Source organism: Uranotaenia lowii, chromosome 2 (genome assembly GCF_029784155.1).
Source record: "Uranotaenia lowii strain MFRU-FL chromosome 2, ASM2978415v1, whole genome shotgun sequence".
NCBI lineage: Eukaryota > Metazoa > Arthropoda > Insecta > Diptera > Culicidae > Uranotaenia > Uranotaenia lowii.
In genome coordinates this window covers 314,464,442-314,478,735 of record NC_073692.1, presented here as the reverse complement: position 1 = coordinate 314,478,735, position 14,294 = coordinate 314,464,442, and the positions used below count along the sequence as shown (strand labels likewise).

The following is a 14,294-nucleotide window of genomic DNA, read 5'->3' as shown; positions in this document are numbered from 1 at the left end:
ACCACTTTTTGTAAAGGATCAATTTTTTTTTAATCAAATTTCACTCATAACGAAGCATTTCAAATCTAATTAATCGAAAGTATCACCACCCATCTTCGTTCGAACATTGCGAAATTCTAGCATGTAAACATCGCGTCATTTCTGTCAGGATAGGACTTTAGTACCTGCTTCCGAAAATATTCGAAAATTGGAATAGCTTCTTAATATCGAATTGAGCCTCTTAGACAGGGCAAAGTAATTGCATGGAGGTTACCCGGCCACCTAAGAATCCTAAGAATTTAAGGGAATAGCAATAGGCATTTTAAAGTAACTTGATATCAAAATTTTATAAATTCTTCAAATATTCCCCCCTTCTATTATACACACTTAATCTTTTCTCCTGTGGTCGGAACGATTTTCTCCTGTATTTTCAACAGCTGAAATTACAGGACAAATCTCGGGACAGAAAAAGTGCTCAGGAAAACAACTGTCAAATTCACCTGTAGCTTCGAATCCGTGTTTTCTTGTAATTGGCAGGACTGTTTAAATTTTCCTGTGAGTTCGAAAAGGCTTTCTCCCGAGATTTTTCATCAATTTAGGTTTCCTTCCTCCCATTTTTTATTTTTAAAATTTATCCCAATGCGATATTAGAAAAAAAGAACACAATTTCTTGACGAAAAGATTGAAATTTATTTTCAAATGTTCGAACTTTTTTTTCATTTTTTAAGTTTTATTTACCAATGTGGACACACATTCATAACCGCTACAAAATACACAGGCGGAACACCTTCTCTGTAAAAAAATTGTTGAAATTTTTAATAAAACGCCGGATGGCACTCATGCTTACCGAAGCGCCGTGCGAGCCTGACATATACCTTGCATTCCGGGGTGCTGGCCAAGATCACACGCGGGGGGAAAGGTCCGAATCAGCCTGATTCTCCAAAACTGATATTATTAACTGCGCTGGAACCTAGTCCCGGTCGCATGTTATTCGCAACTACAACTTTAATTTCTGGGGCTGTTGTTGATGAAAGGTGCCGCTATTTGATCGGACCACATACGCTGACCTTGTCGTCGGTTTCTTGATTAGCTTATTTTTTTTAAATACCGGAACCTTCCGGTTTGGAGGAATTTCTTAAATTTTGACACATTTTTCACACAGCTATGCTGACTGTTGAAAGATGGTGAAAATTACCAGCACTTAAAATTTTCACAACTGACTGTCGAAAATAATCGCTGCAGTACACTCAGCACACGATAGTGAAGGACAGAAAGATACAACACAACAAAAAACGCGCTATGACAGATGAGCCTTACGTGATACAGGCGATTGCTGTCCCGATTTCTGGACGATTGTTCGAGTTCCTGTGCACTCGTAGGAATTTCATCCCGTAATGAAGGAATTGTGAAGCGTCACGAGATTCGGAAGGGTTCCCATTCGAAATTGACCAACTTCCCTGTGATTCAAAGAGTCATTATCCTGAGCGCAAAAATTCAATCTTAGTGTGTACTAATTACAGATATCCGATAACACCATGCGCCAAGTTTTCACCAATCCTACCGAGATAACAATTTTGTGGAAGAAAAAAGAATACTGAATGAATTTTAAAATTTGTGTTCATCCTCGAAATTTATTCTAAATTATAAAAAAAAATTCAATTAAGTCTTGATAAAGTGAATTTCATGTCCACAAAAACAAAAACAGGCCAAAAACTGAAAAACCTTACAATTATTTTAATACCTGATTGAGTGACTGAAAATAAATTTGGCTTTGAGTGCATTTTTCGTCTGAGCGTGTAGAAAAAATGGAAAAAATAAAAGTACCGGTAACGACATCTGGTGGCTCTTAGCTAAGTTGCAAAAATGGCGTCGTTTATTTTGAAATCACGGTTGGTATTTTTACACACGGTTGGGGCTCCAGCCCGAACTCTGGTTCTCTGTGTTAGAGCACCTTGGCAAAAATTTTCGAACGTAAGTTATTTGTGGCTGTATAATGAATCAATTATGAAAAAAAGTGAACAGTTTGAAGGTTCTGTTGCGGAAAAAATGACAATTTTGTTGTGCACGGCCATTGGTACACTTGATTTTTGAATGTTTCTATTGCCGCGCACGGAAAGTCTTCTAGTATTTATCAGCACTTAAACGTAGATTAGTTCTTCGAAAGTTAACAAAGGTTGCATAAGATTCACAGGAAAGCTTTCCAATCAATGTTTTCCATCATATAACCGGCTGAAATAACACAATTTTTAGAAACAATATCAGAAGAAACGATTATCTAATGAAAATGGCTACAAAGTGTTGGAAATTTGAGGTTAAATAGCAATTCGGATGTGTTTAGTTGTAGTTGGTCAATTTCTTCGTGGATTTTCAGACAGCTCGCCGAATGTGTGATGATTTATCGAAATCGGGACCGAAAACATTGTTCCAAAACATCTTCCGGCAAAATAATGCTCTGTAAAAATGGCGTCTCAACACCAGACTAGTTTCACAAACAATGGAAACAAATCGGTGTTTGATGTGTGAATCCAAAAAGCCTTACCTGAGAATATTCACATAAGCCTGAGAGCCATGTAAACAACATTTTAAACTGTTTGGATACCTTATTTACTGTTGAAACCCTAATTAAGACGCGCGCGGCCATTGGTACACTTGTGAGCGGCGATTGGAACAAGCAACATATGCGTGCGCGGCTATTGGTACACCGACACTTAAAGTACGTAAGTTTTACTACATGTCAGTGCTTTTCTTTCCAGAATCGCACAAAACATAATTTTTGTACGGCACAAATAACATCCATCATAGCTTAAATGCGCGGCCATTGGTGCTTTCAAGGTATTCAGTTTGCTGTGTCTTCTGACCTGTTTACAATCGCCTTTTTGTTGGTATATTGGAAGCTGTCCTTTCTCTTTAGAGTTGTCGCAGTGTTTTGTTCAATGAGGTGACATTGATTCGAAGATCTTCAGAAATCCTTTCAATTGTACTCATTTCTGGTTATTTTAAAAATTCTAAATCTGTACTCTTTTCCTTCCAGTGAACGGGAAATCAACAACCTGGTGCGCCGGGCTGATTTCAACAATGATGCCTACGTGCAGGAGTTTGGACTGGCCATCTCCAACAACATGATGGAGGTGCGGGGCCGTGTGCTTCCACCCCCTAAGCTTCAGTATGGTGGGCGCGTTTCAAGCATGAGCGGACAAGTAAGTTTCTAAAAGGCCCACCCGGCAAATGTTTGTGCTACCTCTTTTTGGTTTGTTTTTCGAGTGTGCCCGAGGAATTGTTTAGATTCTTTTTCAGTTTCTTATGTTGCAACATATTAATGCAATACAACACTCACCAAAACACCATAAAAAGCGATCACACACACTTGCTTTGACATACGAGATAGTTAAATTTTGCGTTCGCATTCAATCGACCTTCTGAACTGGCACTTTATAATCAGCGACCAAGTTACCTTCTGCTCCACAGAATAAGGTGAGCTTAGCATTACCAAACCAAGGGGTTTGGGACATGCGAGGCAAACAATTTTTCACTGGCGTCGAGATCCGGGTGTGGGCCATCGCCTGTTTTGCGCCGCAACGAACCGTGCGGGAGGATGCCCTGCGAAACTTTACCCAGCAGCTGCAGAAGATTTCCAACGATGCCGGTATGCCGATCATCGGGCAGCCCTGTTTCTGCAAGTACGCCACCGGACCGGACCAGGTCGAGCCGATGTTCCGCTATCTGAAGAACTCGTTCAACCAACTGCAGCTGGTGGTGGTTGTGTTGCCCGGAAAGACCCCAGTTTATGGTTTGTACTTTTTGAAAATTTAAATCAGAATGTTAAAATTCATGTGGTTTCTTTTGTTGCAGCCGAAGTCAAGCGTGTTGGCGATACCGTACTCGGAATGGCAACCCAGTGTGTCCAGGCCAAGAATGTTAACAAAACTTCACCGCAGACCCTGTCCAATCTCTGCCTGAAGATCAACGTCAAGCTGGGCGGCATCAATTCAATCCTTGTGCCATCGATTAGACCAAAGGTAAATCTTCGTTTGATTTCAATTTTCAACTTTTTATTGACTTTTTTGTTTTAGGTATTTGACGAACCGGTGATTTTCCTGGGAGCCGATGTTACGCACCCGCCAGCTGGGGATAACAAAAAACCGTCGATCGCAGCCGTGGTCGGATCGATGGACGCTCATCCGTCTCGGTACGCCGCTACGGTTCGGGTACAGCAACATAGGCAGGAAATTATCCAGGAACTCAGCAGCATGGTTAAGGAGCTGTTAATCATGTTCTACAAATCGACCGGTGGCTTCAAACCGCACCGTATTATTCTCTATCGAGATGGGGTTTCTGAGGGCCAGTTCCCGCACGTGTTGCAGCACGAGTTGACCGCCATCCGAGAGGCTTGCATTAAGCTGGAGGCCGACTACAAGCCGGGTATTACGTTTATCGTAGTGCAAAAGCGACACCACACGCGACTGTTCTGTGCCGATAAGAAGGAACAGAGTGGCAAGTCAGGAAACATACCGGCGGGTACGACCGTCGATGTGGGAATCACTCACCCAACCGAGTTCGATTTCTACCTGTGCAGTCATCAGGGTATTCAGGTAACAAAATTGATTACGGATTTTCATGATATAGATACTTAATGGTTAAATAATTCTTTAACAGGGTACCAGTCGGCCGTCTCACTATCACGTCCTCTGGGACGACAATCATTTCGAGTCGGACGAGCTGCAATGCCTCACGTATCAGTTGTGCCACACTTACGTTCGGTGCACCCGGTCGGTTTCGATTCCGGCTCCAGCATACTACGCCCATTTGGTGGCGTTCCGAGCAAGGTTTGTTTCTCGTTTGTCCTTTCCAAGTCGAACCTCAGATTCAAAGTTTATTTTCAATCTTTCAGGTACCATTTGGTCGAAAAGGAACACGACTCGGGCGAGGGATCGCATCAAAGCGGCTGCTCCGAGGACCGAACCCCAGGAGCCATGGCTCGGGCCATCACCGTTCACGCCGATACCAAAAAAGTTATGTACTTTGCTTAAAGAAAGTATTTGTTTTTCTATCTTCTTCGACGTCGTCGTCGTTTGCTCCATAATACAAGGGAATATTTGCTGTTGCAAGGTCGCTGGCCAAAGGTTAGTCTGTTCAGTGTTTCGGCAAATTCCGATGCCAAGTGTGCCAATATGGGAAAGAACTCGACATGTAACAGCAAACCAAAACTTCAGCATCAGTAGCAATTTTGTTTTGTTATGAATAGAGTTTAAATTCATATAATTTTTACACAAGGGAAACACACGATTCTGTCGTAAGATTTTCAAATTGTATAGAGTAAGTTTTCTCCCTCAACAAAATGAGGACAAAGTGAATCGTATCTTCAAATTAGTCAGGATTAGTAATCGTTTATGAATTATTTATATTATGAAAAAAATATTTCTTACTGGAACTTAATATTTAGTTGCATTAGCCGAGAGCGCTTAACGAGAGAGCCGAAAACAAAATTATCTAACCTTTTAACATTCTTCCTTGAACAAAAAAGATAAAAACACGGGGAAGGGAAACACTCGAGCAATAGCAATGCAAATCCATCATATGTCGTATTGTAAGAAAGTTTGAGTTTCAATTACCTATTTGTTACGATGACAAACACGTAAACAAATCACACACACATATGCTAGGAATAGATTGTATTTACTTATATCATTGAATCAAATATCTAGGTACTAGGATGCGTGGGAGGACAAACGAGGATCAATATCAAGCGAACGTAAGGTTTCTGTTTTTTAAGTAATTTCTACTTTTGCTCAAACACCAAACTAATCACTTACGCAAAAGGGTTACTCATAAAAACCACCACATTTTATAGGTTTCGAATGGCTTTAATCCCAAAAATTAGTAAAGAAACAAAACAAATTATGGATAGAAATAAACGTTTAAACAAATGTAACATTTCAGAAGCTTCCAATTTAGTTTTAAACTATTTTTTTTTTCATATGCAAACGTTTATGGTATCAAGCAAAACTTACAGCGAGTAAAACAAGACCGTATATTTAAATAAATTAATAGTGACTAGTAGTAAGACTAGAGGCAGGCTGCATTCGAAGGAGTTTCTGGGAAGTAGTCGAACTAAACCGAAAAACCTTTTGTTTACTATTGACCCGAGAAAAATAAACAAACTTATCATCAATACTTAGTTCAGTCTAAAAAGGTTTACTTAGGCGAGAGAGTTTTTTTTAATTACACTATCATCCAGTTAGTTGTTCGTTGAAATTTAAAACCTCAAAAAAGAACGCAAGCAGAGGTAACGAAAATTATTTAACTATGTAAGAGGAACAGTTTCGATCTTTGGAAGCGTAAGAATTTTTTTCGAGCTCGTTACGTTGTCAAAAAATTTTCTTACCGGAAGAAATTTGGCTCAATTGACCGTGGATATAAAACATTCCTCAAGATACCCCGACAAAAAGCAAAGAACAGCGAATGTTAGTGCTTCGTAAAAAGGGGGAAAATAACGCAACTGTCAGGGACAATCTTAAACGGCTTATGATGAGTTTTTTTTTGATAAATATTCACATAGATGGTGGATACTCCCCAATCTTATCATGTGCTTATTTGTAGATGCCTGATTTCTTGATTTGTTTTTATTGTGAAACTTTCTAAAAGATCCCGATTTGAGTTTTACTGAATCTTTCTACAAACAGTCGAATGCTAAACTTAAGTATGTGATGATGAAAATTAAAAAAAAAACGTGATGAAAGATTTCATTTAGATCTTCACAGGGCAGAATATTTCAAAAGTGTCAAAACATCGCAAATCAGAATACTAAAAACATTTTCTCACTGTCAAACGTATTAAAAAAGGGATCAAGTTTCACAATCTTTCCTAGAAATTTAAACCCTCAGAGATCTTAACCGCAAACCTAGGCATGGAAATTTATGTACTCAAAGCGCAGCCTAACTTACCCACTTTTCCTAAGCGATTTTGCACAGCTGATCATGGAACTAAGTAGCAGCAACACTAAACCGAAAAACAAGGGATAAATATAATAAGTTAAGATTATCAACCAGAATATCACCCAGAATAGAAAGAAACAAACGGTAGTTAAAAAGTGTAGCTTTTTTTTCTTAAATCATCTCGTTTACTAAATGTTAACATGAAATGAAAAGTATCTCCAATAAATCAATCCAGCATCCCCCGGGAATATAAACAAACAACAGGTATGGGTGAATCCGGATATCCGGGACATGATCGAGAAACAATTTATGTGAGATAACATCTAAACAAGAAAAAAATGTAAGGCCAAAGCCAAGTCACATCACGACGAAATGTCGAAATAGGAGAATGGCAAAGAAAGCAACACGCAGCCACTAAACTTCATATATGGGAAAAAACATAATAAATTTTAAATATATGATATAAAATATATTCTAACGACGATGCGCGAAAGATGAAAGAGACGTCTCTGGATGTACTCCACAATTTTATTTAGGATTTTAAGGAAATCTACAGACAAAAACAAATAAAGAGATCTAAAATGTTTGCATAAAACACACCAATACTTTCACCGACCACTTCTCGCTTCATTTTCATGATCATCTCAATCTCATCAAATGGAAAAATGCCCTTTTAAATAAGATGCGACATTGACACATTATAAATCTCATAAAACAATTTAACCGTTGGTGTAACAAAACACGAACCAATGTTGCTTGAGAGAAATGAGAAGTGAGTGTACACACTCATTCCCTTTGATGTAATAGAGATAGACTTCTAATACCAACAGAAATATCGATGTGAAACAAGTGAAACAAAACCTATAAATCAGCAAAAGAATATCGAACAATTAAATTAGATAACAGGAACAATAAAAGATTAAAAACAACAAACGTCAACTAAACCGAGAAAGCAAATCTTACAATCATGGATCAAAATGCAGAATCTTCACAGAATGAGACATCAAACGAGATAACTTTCAAAGTGAAATAACAATACCAAGGAAAATGACAAAAAGACGACCGACAGACGTTACAAGCTTTCATTAGATAGGTACGTTTCCGTGAAAATGTTTGTTCAGCTAAAAAAATAAGTTCATATACGAACAAAAACGTCTCCTGTCCAGTTTTATTTTTTATTCATACCTACATAAAAAAGTATAGGTTTAACATCATCGGTACAAAGGCCTTGCCTTTGGGAATGCCTTTGTTAGCTATTCATGAATTAATTTCGATCTCGATCAAACCATTTTTCCTGCATTGCTCTTTTTTATACGATTGTGTTTAACCTTTTTCTCGATGATAGTTTTTTTAATTAATCTTCATCTGTCGATAGTTTTTTTCCTCTTATCTGCTACATGAAAAACTTTCAACTTAAATCTGCAAACATGTTTCATGGACACGGGACTAGAAACAACTAACGACCTAGTGTATATTGCGAAACCATAGAGAAGACCTTTCCATTATATTAAATAAAAAAAAAATCAAAGTGAAATCAAGACCCGGGAATATTTATAAATCAATGTTAGCTTGTAAGATAACAACAACACTAAATAAGCAGAAGATCATAAACAATTTTCCAATCATCACTTAAAAATGCGATATGAATAAAAGAATCGAGCTGCAGCAAATGAGAAAAGGATGAAAATATTGAAACTGAACAAATGCACACTCGAGTTGAATACAAAAGGGAGCTGTGCTGTGAACTTACAAAAAGGAACACACAATCCCAACCAGACAGACACACTCAAACACACACACACACATACACACTAATCAACAAAAGCATACAAGGGATTTTTCGATGCTATTGAAAAAAAACTATATATTTAGTCGGTAAGATTTTGCGTGTACGTATTTTTTAAACTGTGGAAAAGCCCAGAGGAAACAAAAAATATTCTAGAACCGCAAGAATCAGTCAGTTATTTAAAAAAAACACTTGTATGATAGGAGACAACTTAAAAAATCGGTGGTGAATTGAGTGGCAGAAAAAAGTTGTGAAATTTAGTTGAATCTTAACTCAATAATTGATGCCTTCATGAGAACGTCTGAACCAAAAATATAACAACAAAAACACAATTAACACAATTAAAAAGAAGTATCAGTTAATTTGTGTAAGCAATTGAAAAAAAAACACACCCACACACATTTAGATATGTTATAAATCAAAGGCCAACCCATTAAGACGCATAATTAGTTTTGTTCTGTTTTCTAATACAGATTAGTTGTAAGCATCTTAACAAACCAAGCAACAAAAGTAAAAATGAACAGTGTAACTAGCTCTTAAATGAATAAAAAAACCTATAGACACATCCACACGATGGTAAAAGATCAAAATCACATCCACACGTGTTAGTTTTTAGAACAATGAAACATAACAAACTTTGTTGAATCCTCGAGCTCCAAAAAGCGGTAAACCAGAAGACGGACAGCCAATATCGAAAAAAAAACGAAGCCAATTCTGTGTAATCTTTATAGCTATAAGTAAGTTATCGCTATGACGTGTCTTCATCTCGTAAGTTTTTCTTTATCTTCTTAAAGCGAAAGGATTGATTCCAAAACCTTGTTGATTTTGTTTCTAAAACAGCTCTCCCAAACAACAAACGTAACGTACCTTCAAGCTCCTTGAAAAAATTATTTGTATTTATGTATCGCAAGCTTTCTACTGCTGAAAAATGTGTTGATTTCGTTTAAAAAAAAAAAAAACAATAGTCTCGCATAACACGAAGCATTAATGCTGGTAAAAGCGAAATAAACAGAGATCCAAAATCTGCAATTATCCATATTAAAGATACAACAAACACAAAAATAAAAAAACGCAACTAAAACCACACCAACACAACTGTAAACACTTTCAATTTTACCATGGACTACAGAAGTGGAAATATTAGAGAATAAACTGTTTCAAGTTTAGATTAATTGTAAAAAATATGCTTGTTTTTTTTTTAATTTGTAGTGAATATCACAGCGGAATCGTTAAGGAAATTTATCAAACCACCGTAGATTGTTTTCTTTCCAATCAATCGTCTTAAGATTTCCTTTAAGATTAATTTTCGCTTGAAAAAATTCTTGACGTTTTCAGATGAACTCTTCTTATTTGACATAATAACTCGCCGCAGCTGCTTTCTTGTATACTAGACCGTTTAGTTTTTCAAACTAGTAAAAATTTCCTCTCTGGAGCCACTTTTGTTGTATTCGTGGCTTTGGCATATAAAGAACATGGCTCTTGGTAGTACTCTTAGAACATAAACACAAGGAATCTATGAAAACACTCCATAAAGTTAAGCACCCCTATTCTTGTTTACGGCGTATCTGGCTTTCGTTCGAACGGATACTTTCGAACGAATTCGAAAAGGCTATTCTTGTATTCGATCGAATTCGATACGTTCGAAGTTGGTGTTATCAGATGAAATTCGAAATTTTTAAGGCAGCCCCGCGTATCAAAATGACATTTCTCGCAAGCCAATTCAATGTAAATAACCGTTCTTGTTTGTTTGGTGGTGTTGTGAAATTTTGCTCGTCGGATTGGAGTACGGAAGAGAACCTAGGAAGCTAACCGGAAACTGGAAAACATTTTGATCGAACGGATCATGCCTGCCGTCAACACCACCAGCAGCGGCTAAAACGAGCCGGGTCCAACACCCGCCGGTGTTAATGATGCTTCTCTGTTACTGCTGTGTCTCCAAAGATGTACGGCATTATTCTCGTTTACATATGTTCCAAATCCGCAATCAAATGGATAAAATAAAAATGATTTTCATATTCCAATTTGCAAAATATTGATTATTTAAAGTACACGATTTTTTTTAAATATTATTTTTTCACCCCTCAAAACTTGAATAATTTAAATAACCTTGGCATTCCACAACCGATTCAATAGTAAAAATCTCCGTCAACTATTGGCTGAATTAATTTGAAATCAAAATTTTCCTATAATAATTTTTTTCTTCTATTTTCTTTTAATTTTTCACAAAATATGCAGACATCATGTGAGAATTTTTCAATCAAAAGCACTCGGTTCGCAGCTTTAGACTTGCGTTTGTCAAGCGGTAGCAGAAATACGTTCGATCGAAAACGAGAATGCATTAATTCGTTCGAACGAACTATGTTCGAAAAATTGAACTGTTCTTATACGTTCGAACGAAACAAGAATACGTATTGCGGAAACTTTCGAACGAATGCCATTCGATCGAAAACCAGAATAAGGGTGAAGAACTTGCAAATTTCTTTACTCTGGAATGCAGTGGATTCGAGCAGGATTCAACGGAAGAGACATTTTCTCTGGAGCCACTTCTACTTTTTTATTCGTTTATTTCTGGATTTTGTTAATATTTATTTTGAGTTAAAAAAAAGAAGCGTGTATGTTTCATACTCGTTTAAATTTATATGCAGTTCTCATCACAATTCTTTCGAAAGAATTTTTTTTGTTGAATTGAAAAAAAATAACAGCAGCGGACTTTTTTTCACTTAGTATGGACAAGAAGCAAATAATTTATGTTATTGTTTTTGCAAAACCATGGCATCAGCTGACTCTAAATTTCTGGTAACCCTAAATTTGTTTTTGACTAGAACAATATTTCCGAAAGTTGAAAGAATTGATTTTAGCAATCTGACAGTGTGCTGAATTCCGCACTCTGTTTGCGACGTTATAACTTTTTCTCTCTACTTCACCTTTTTCCATACAGGGTGTTTGGAAATTCTAAAAATCGGCAATTATCACACCCTAGCACAGGGGTGGCCAAACCATGGCCCGCGGGCCACATGTGGCCCGCGGCTGTCTTTTTGTGGCCCGCGAAGCTTTTTACAAAATGTTACATGTGGTGTAAGCTCTATTTAAGAGTTGAGGTTTTTTCTTGGTTTCTGTACCATTTGGAGATGAAATTTATCAAAATCTGTACCAATCATTTAAGATTCGAATTAAAATTAGGAAAAACCTGTATATTTTTAAATTTTCTAATATTTCATACATGAACTGTAATTTCGATGAACAGATATGTATTGTGATGATTTTTTTCTTATTTTATTACCACTTACCTACCATTATTCTTGAAGCAATAAGAGCTTCTGAATGGCTGCATGACACTAGTTTGATTGGTTTATAATTGGTTTATATACGACTTAAACAACTTATTTGTCAAAGTTTAGAATTTTAGGCATTTTAGATAGGAGAATATACTTCATTTGTCAGCTTCCATTGAAATCAATGAAATATTTACTGTAAATATCACGACAAAATAGATACATCCATTACATGACAATTTGCGTAGGGTATTTCCAGATGTTTACCAAATTTTTAAATTTTCTCATTTTTGCAGAAGGTACTATTTGATAGTTTTTGCAGCTTATTAATGATATTTCGAAACAAACTTTCTTTTTAAATATTTTATTTAAAAAGCTATTGAAATTCACTGCGTTTTGATGTGCCATGTTATAATATCCATTGAAAAATTACAAAATAATGTGGATTTCATTTTTTTGGCTAAAAAATATTGTATCAAACGCCTCAGAAAAAAATGAAATCTGCAAAAAAGCCTGTATTTTAAAGTCGCATAAATACACAAATTTTGTAATCCCATGGAAAATTTAGGAACCTTGTCCTTGTAACAAACCCGTCGGATAATAAAATTTTTCCCATATCGAAGATAATTTCGCAAAAGTTCGAAACAATTAAAAATTTTCGTTTTTATTCTCCTGTCAAAACTATTATTCTGTTGTAGGTATATCTACATGTTAAAAATGTGCCGTTATTCTTTGATAATTTCTTGAAATTTTTTATTTAAATCATGACTTTTGAACTGGTGCAAATTGAAAAAAAAAATAAAACATCGCTCTCAAAATTTCTTTAAAAAATCAACTTCTCGAATATGACGAAAAGATTGAGGATGTTAGGGATTATAGGGAATTGCAACGCGGAAGGAGAACAAAACACATACGTTCTGTATGGAAGCAAAGTAACAACTGACTTTATTTTAAAGATGAGATGAGAGAACAAATTGTATTTGTAAAAGCATTGTTGCCAGTAATATTGATGACGTTGTGTCAGACCAGGGGTCTAACAGAGGATACATGAGAATCAATGAATTTTTCGAAAAAATCATGAAATTCAATCACCTCATATATTGGAATTTCATTCGCTACTTTAAATTTTTAAAATCTGTTTGAATAGTGTCAAATTTTGAAGGCGAGAATTTTTGGGATGTTTCTATAGCCGCGGTCACTGCTTGAAAATCCGATTTTATAGCATGCATTTCATTTGAAACTGCATTTTGAATTGTTGAAGTTAGTTTAGTTTTGAAACTATCAATGATGGAGGTCTGGTTAACTTTTGAATTATGTAGTTATTTTAAAATATATTTCTTAAAAACTTGGTTCGCAAATGAATAACTGATCTGCCATTTTTTGGGCAGCGCTGCCGATTTAGTAGCGACGTCTGAAATTATTTGCTCGAAAAAAAAGGTGGTGTGGCCCGCCAGTCTATCGCACTTCCAAAATTTGGCCCGACTGTTGAAAATGTTGGCCACCCATGCCCTAGCACATTCTTCAGCAAAAGTGGCTCCAGAGAGGAACTTTTGCTTAAAGTTGTTCTCCCGAGGATTGCAGTCTTTCAAGGAATAATCTGTTCTCTGTGTTGTTGGTATTCATCTCATGCATCTTGACGCCACTTGCTAGTATAGTTTGTTGGTAATACACCATGGGTGCACACATTCACCGCAGTTGAAACCTACATGCATTATTTAGATTATTTAGTACGACAAATCTCCAATGCAACGCGTACACCATACCCGGACCCCAAGGCTTTGTATGAACTTTTATGAAGAGCCTGTATTGCATTTGTTGATGTAAGTATATTTTGGAAGAACGAGTCAATCAGGTGGGCTAGTTCACTACAGGAATTCCGGCATCCGCGTATAGGGGCCGTTCAAATATAACGTAAAGTACACCGGGACAAGTGCAAACTCGGGGCAAGTGCAAACATTCAACTTTTTCTGTTGCAAAAAAAAAAAACATATTTTTTCTTCTAGAACTAGAAGTTGTTGTTTAGGCCCAAACAAACAATCTGACATAGATAAACTAAACTTAATTTAATTTTTTCACTAAAAAAAACTTTTTTTACGAATACAAACACATACAGGATCTCAATGAAACTTTATGTTTCCTCGAAGAGATTCCTTTTTTCTTAATTTGAAGCGTACATTTTTCGAGGATATGGATGTATCTTACAAAGGCTAAAACCACCAACCCGTAGAAAGTGTACTAAGGCTGTGATCATTTAGAATCCGGACAGTTACAAACGTATTTTTTTTTTTATTTACATTGTATTCCGTCTCACGACATAACTAGTCG

At 36.5% G+C, this 14,294-nt stretch overlaps 1 protein-coding gene across 2 annotated transcripts in view; it reads left to right on the top strand.

Moving 5' to 3' along the window:
* LOC129748402 (protein argonaute-2) overlaps window positions 1-9,659 on the top strand; it is a 98,088-nt gene extending 88,429 nt beyond the window's left edge. The window contains exons 8-13 of one of the 2 annotated variants that reach the window (XM_055743014.1): window positions 3,011-3,176; window positions 3,445-3,766; window positions 3,829-3,995; window positions 4,050-4,568; window positions 4,633-4,802; window positions 4,868-9,659. In XM_055743014.1, coding sequence (XP_055598989.1) covers window positions 3,011-3,176; window positions 3,445-3,766; window positions 3,829-3,995; window positions 4,050-4,568; window positions 4,633-4,802; window positions 4,868-5,006 — 1,483 coding nt within the window. In that variant the 3' untranslated portion in view covers window positions 5,007-9,659. Of the gene's footprint in view, window positions 1-3,010; window positions 3,177-3,426; window positions 3,767-3,828; window positions 3,996-4,049; window positions 4,569-4,632; window positions 4,803-4,867 lie in introns of both variants that reach the window. The other variant, XM_055743013.1, reaches the window with a different exon arrangement.
* The last annotated feature ends 4,635 nt before the right edge of the window (window positions 9,660-14,294 follow it).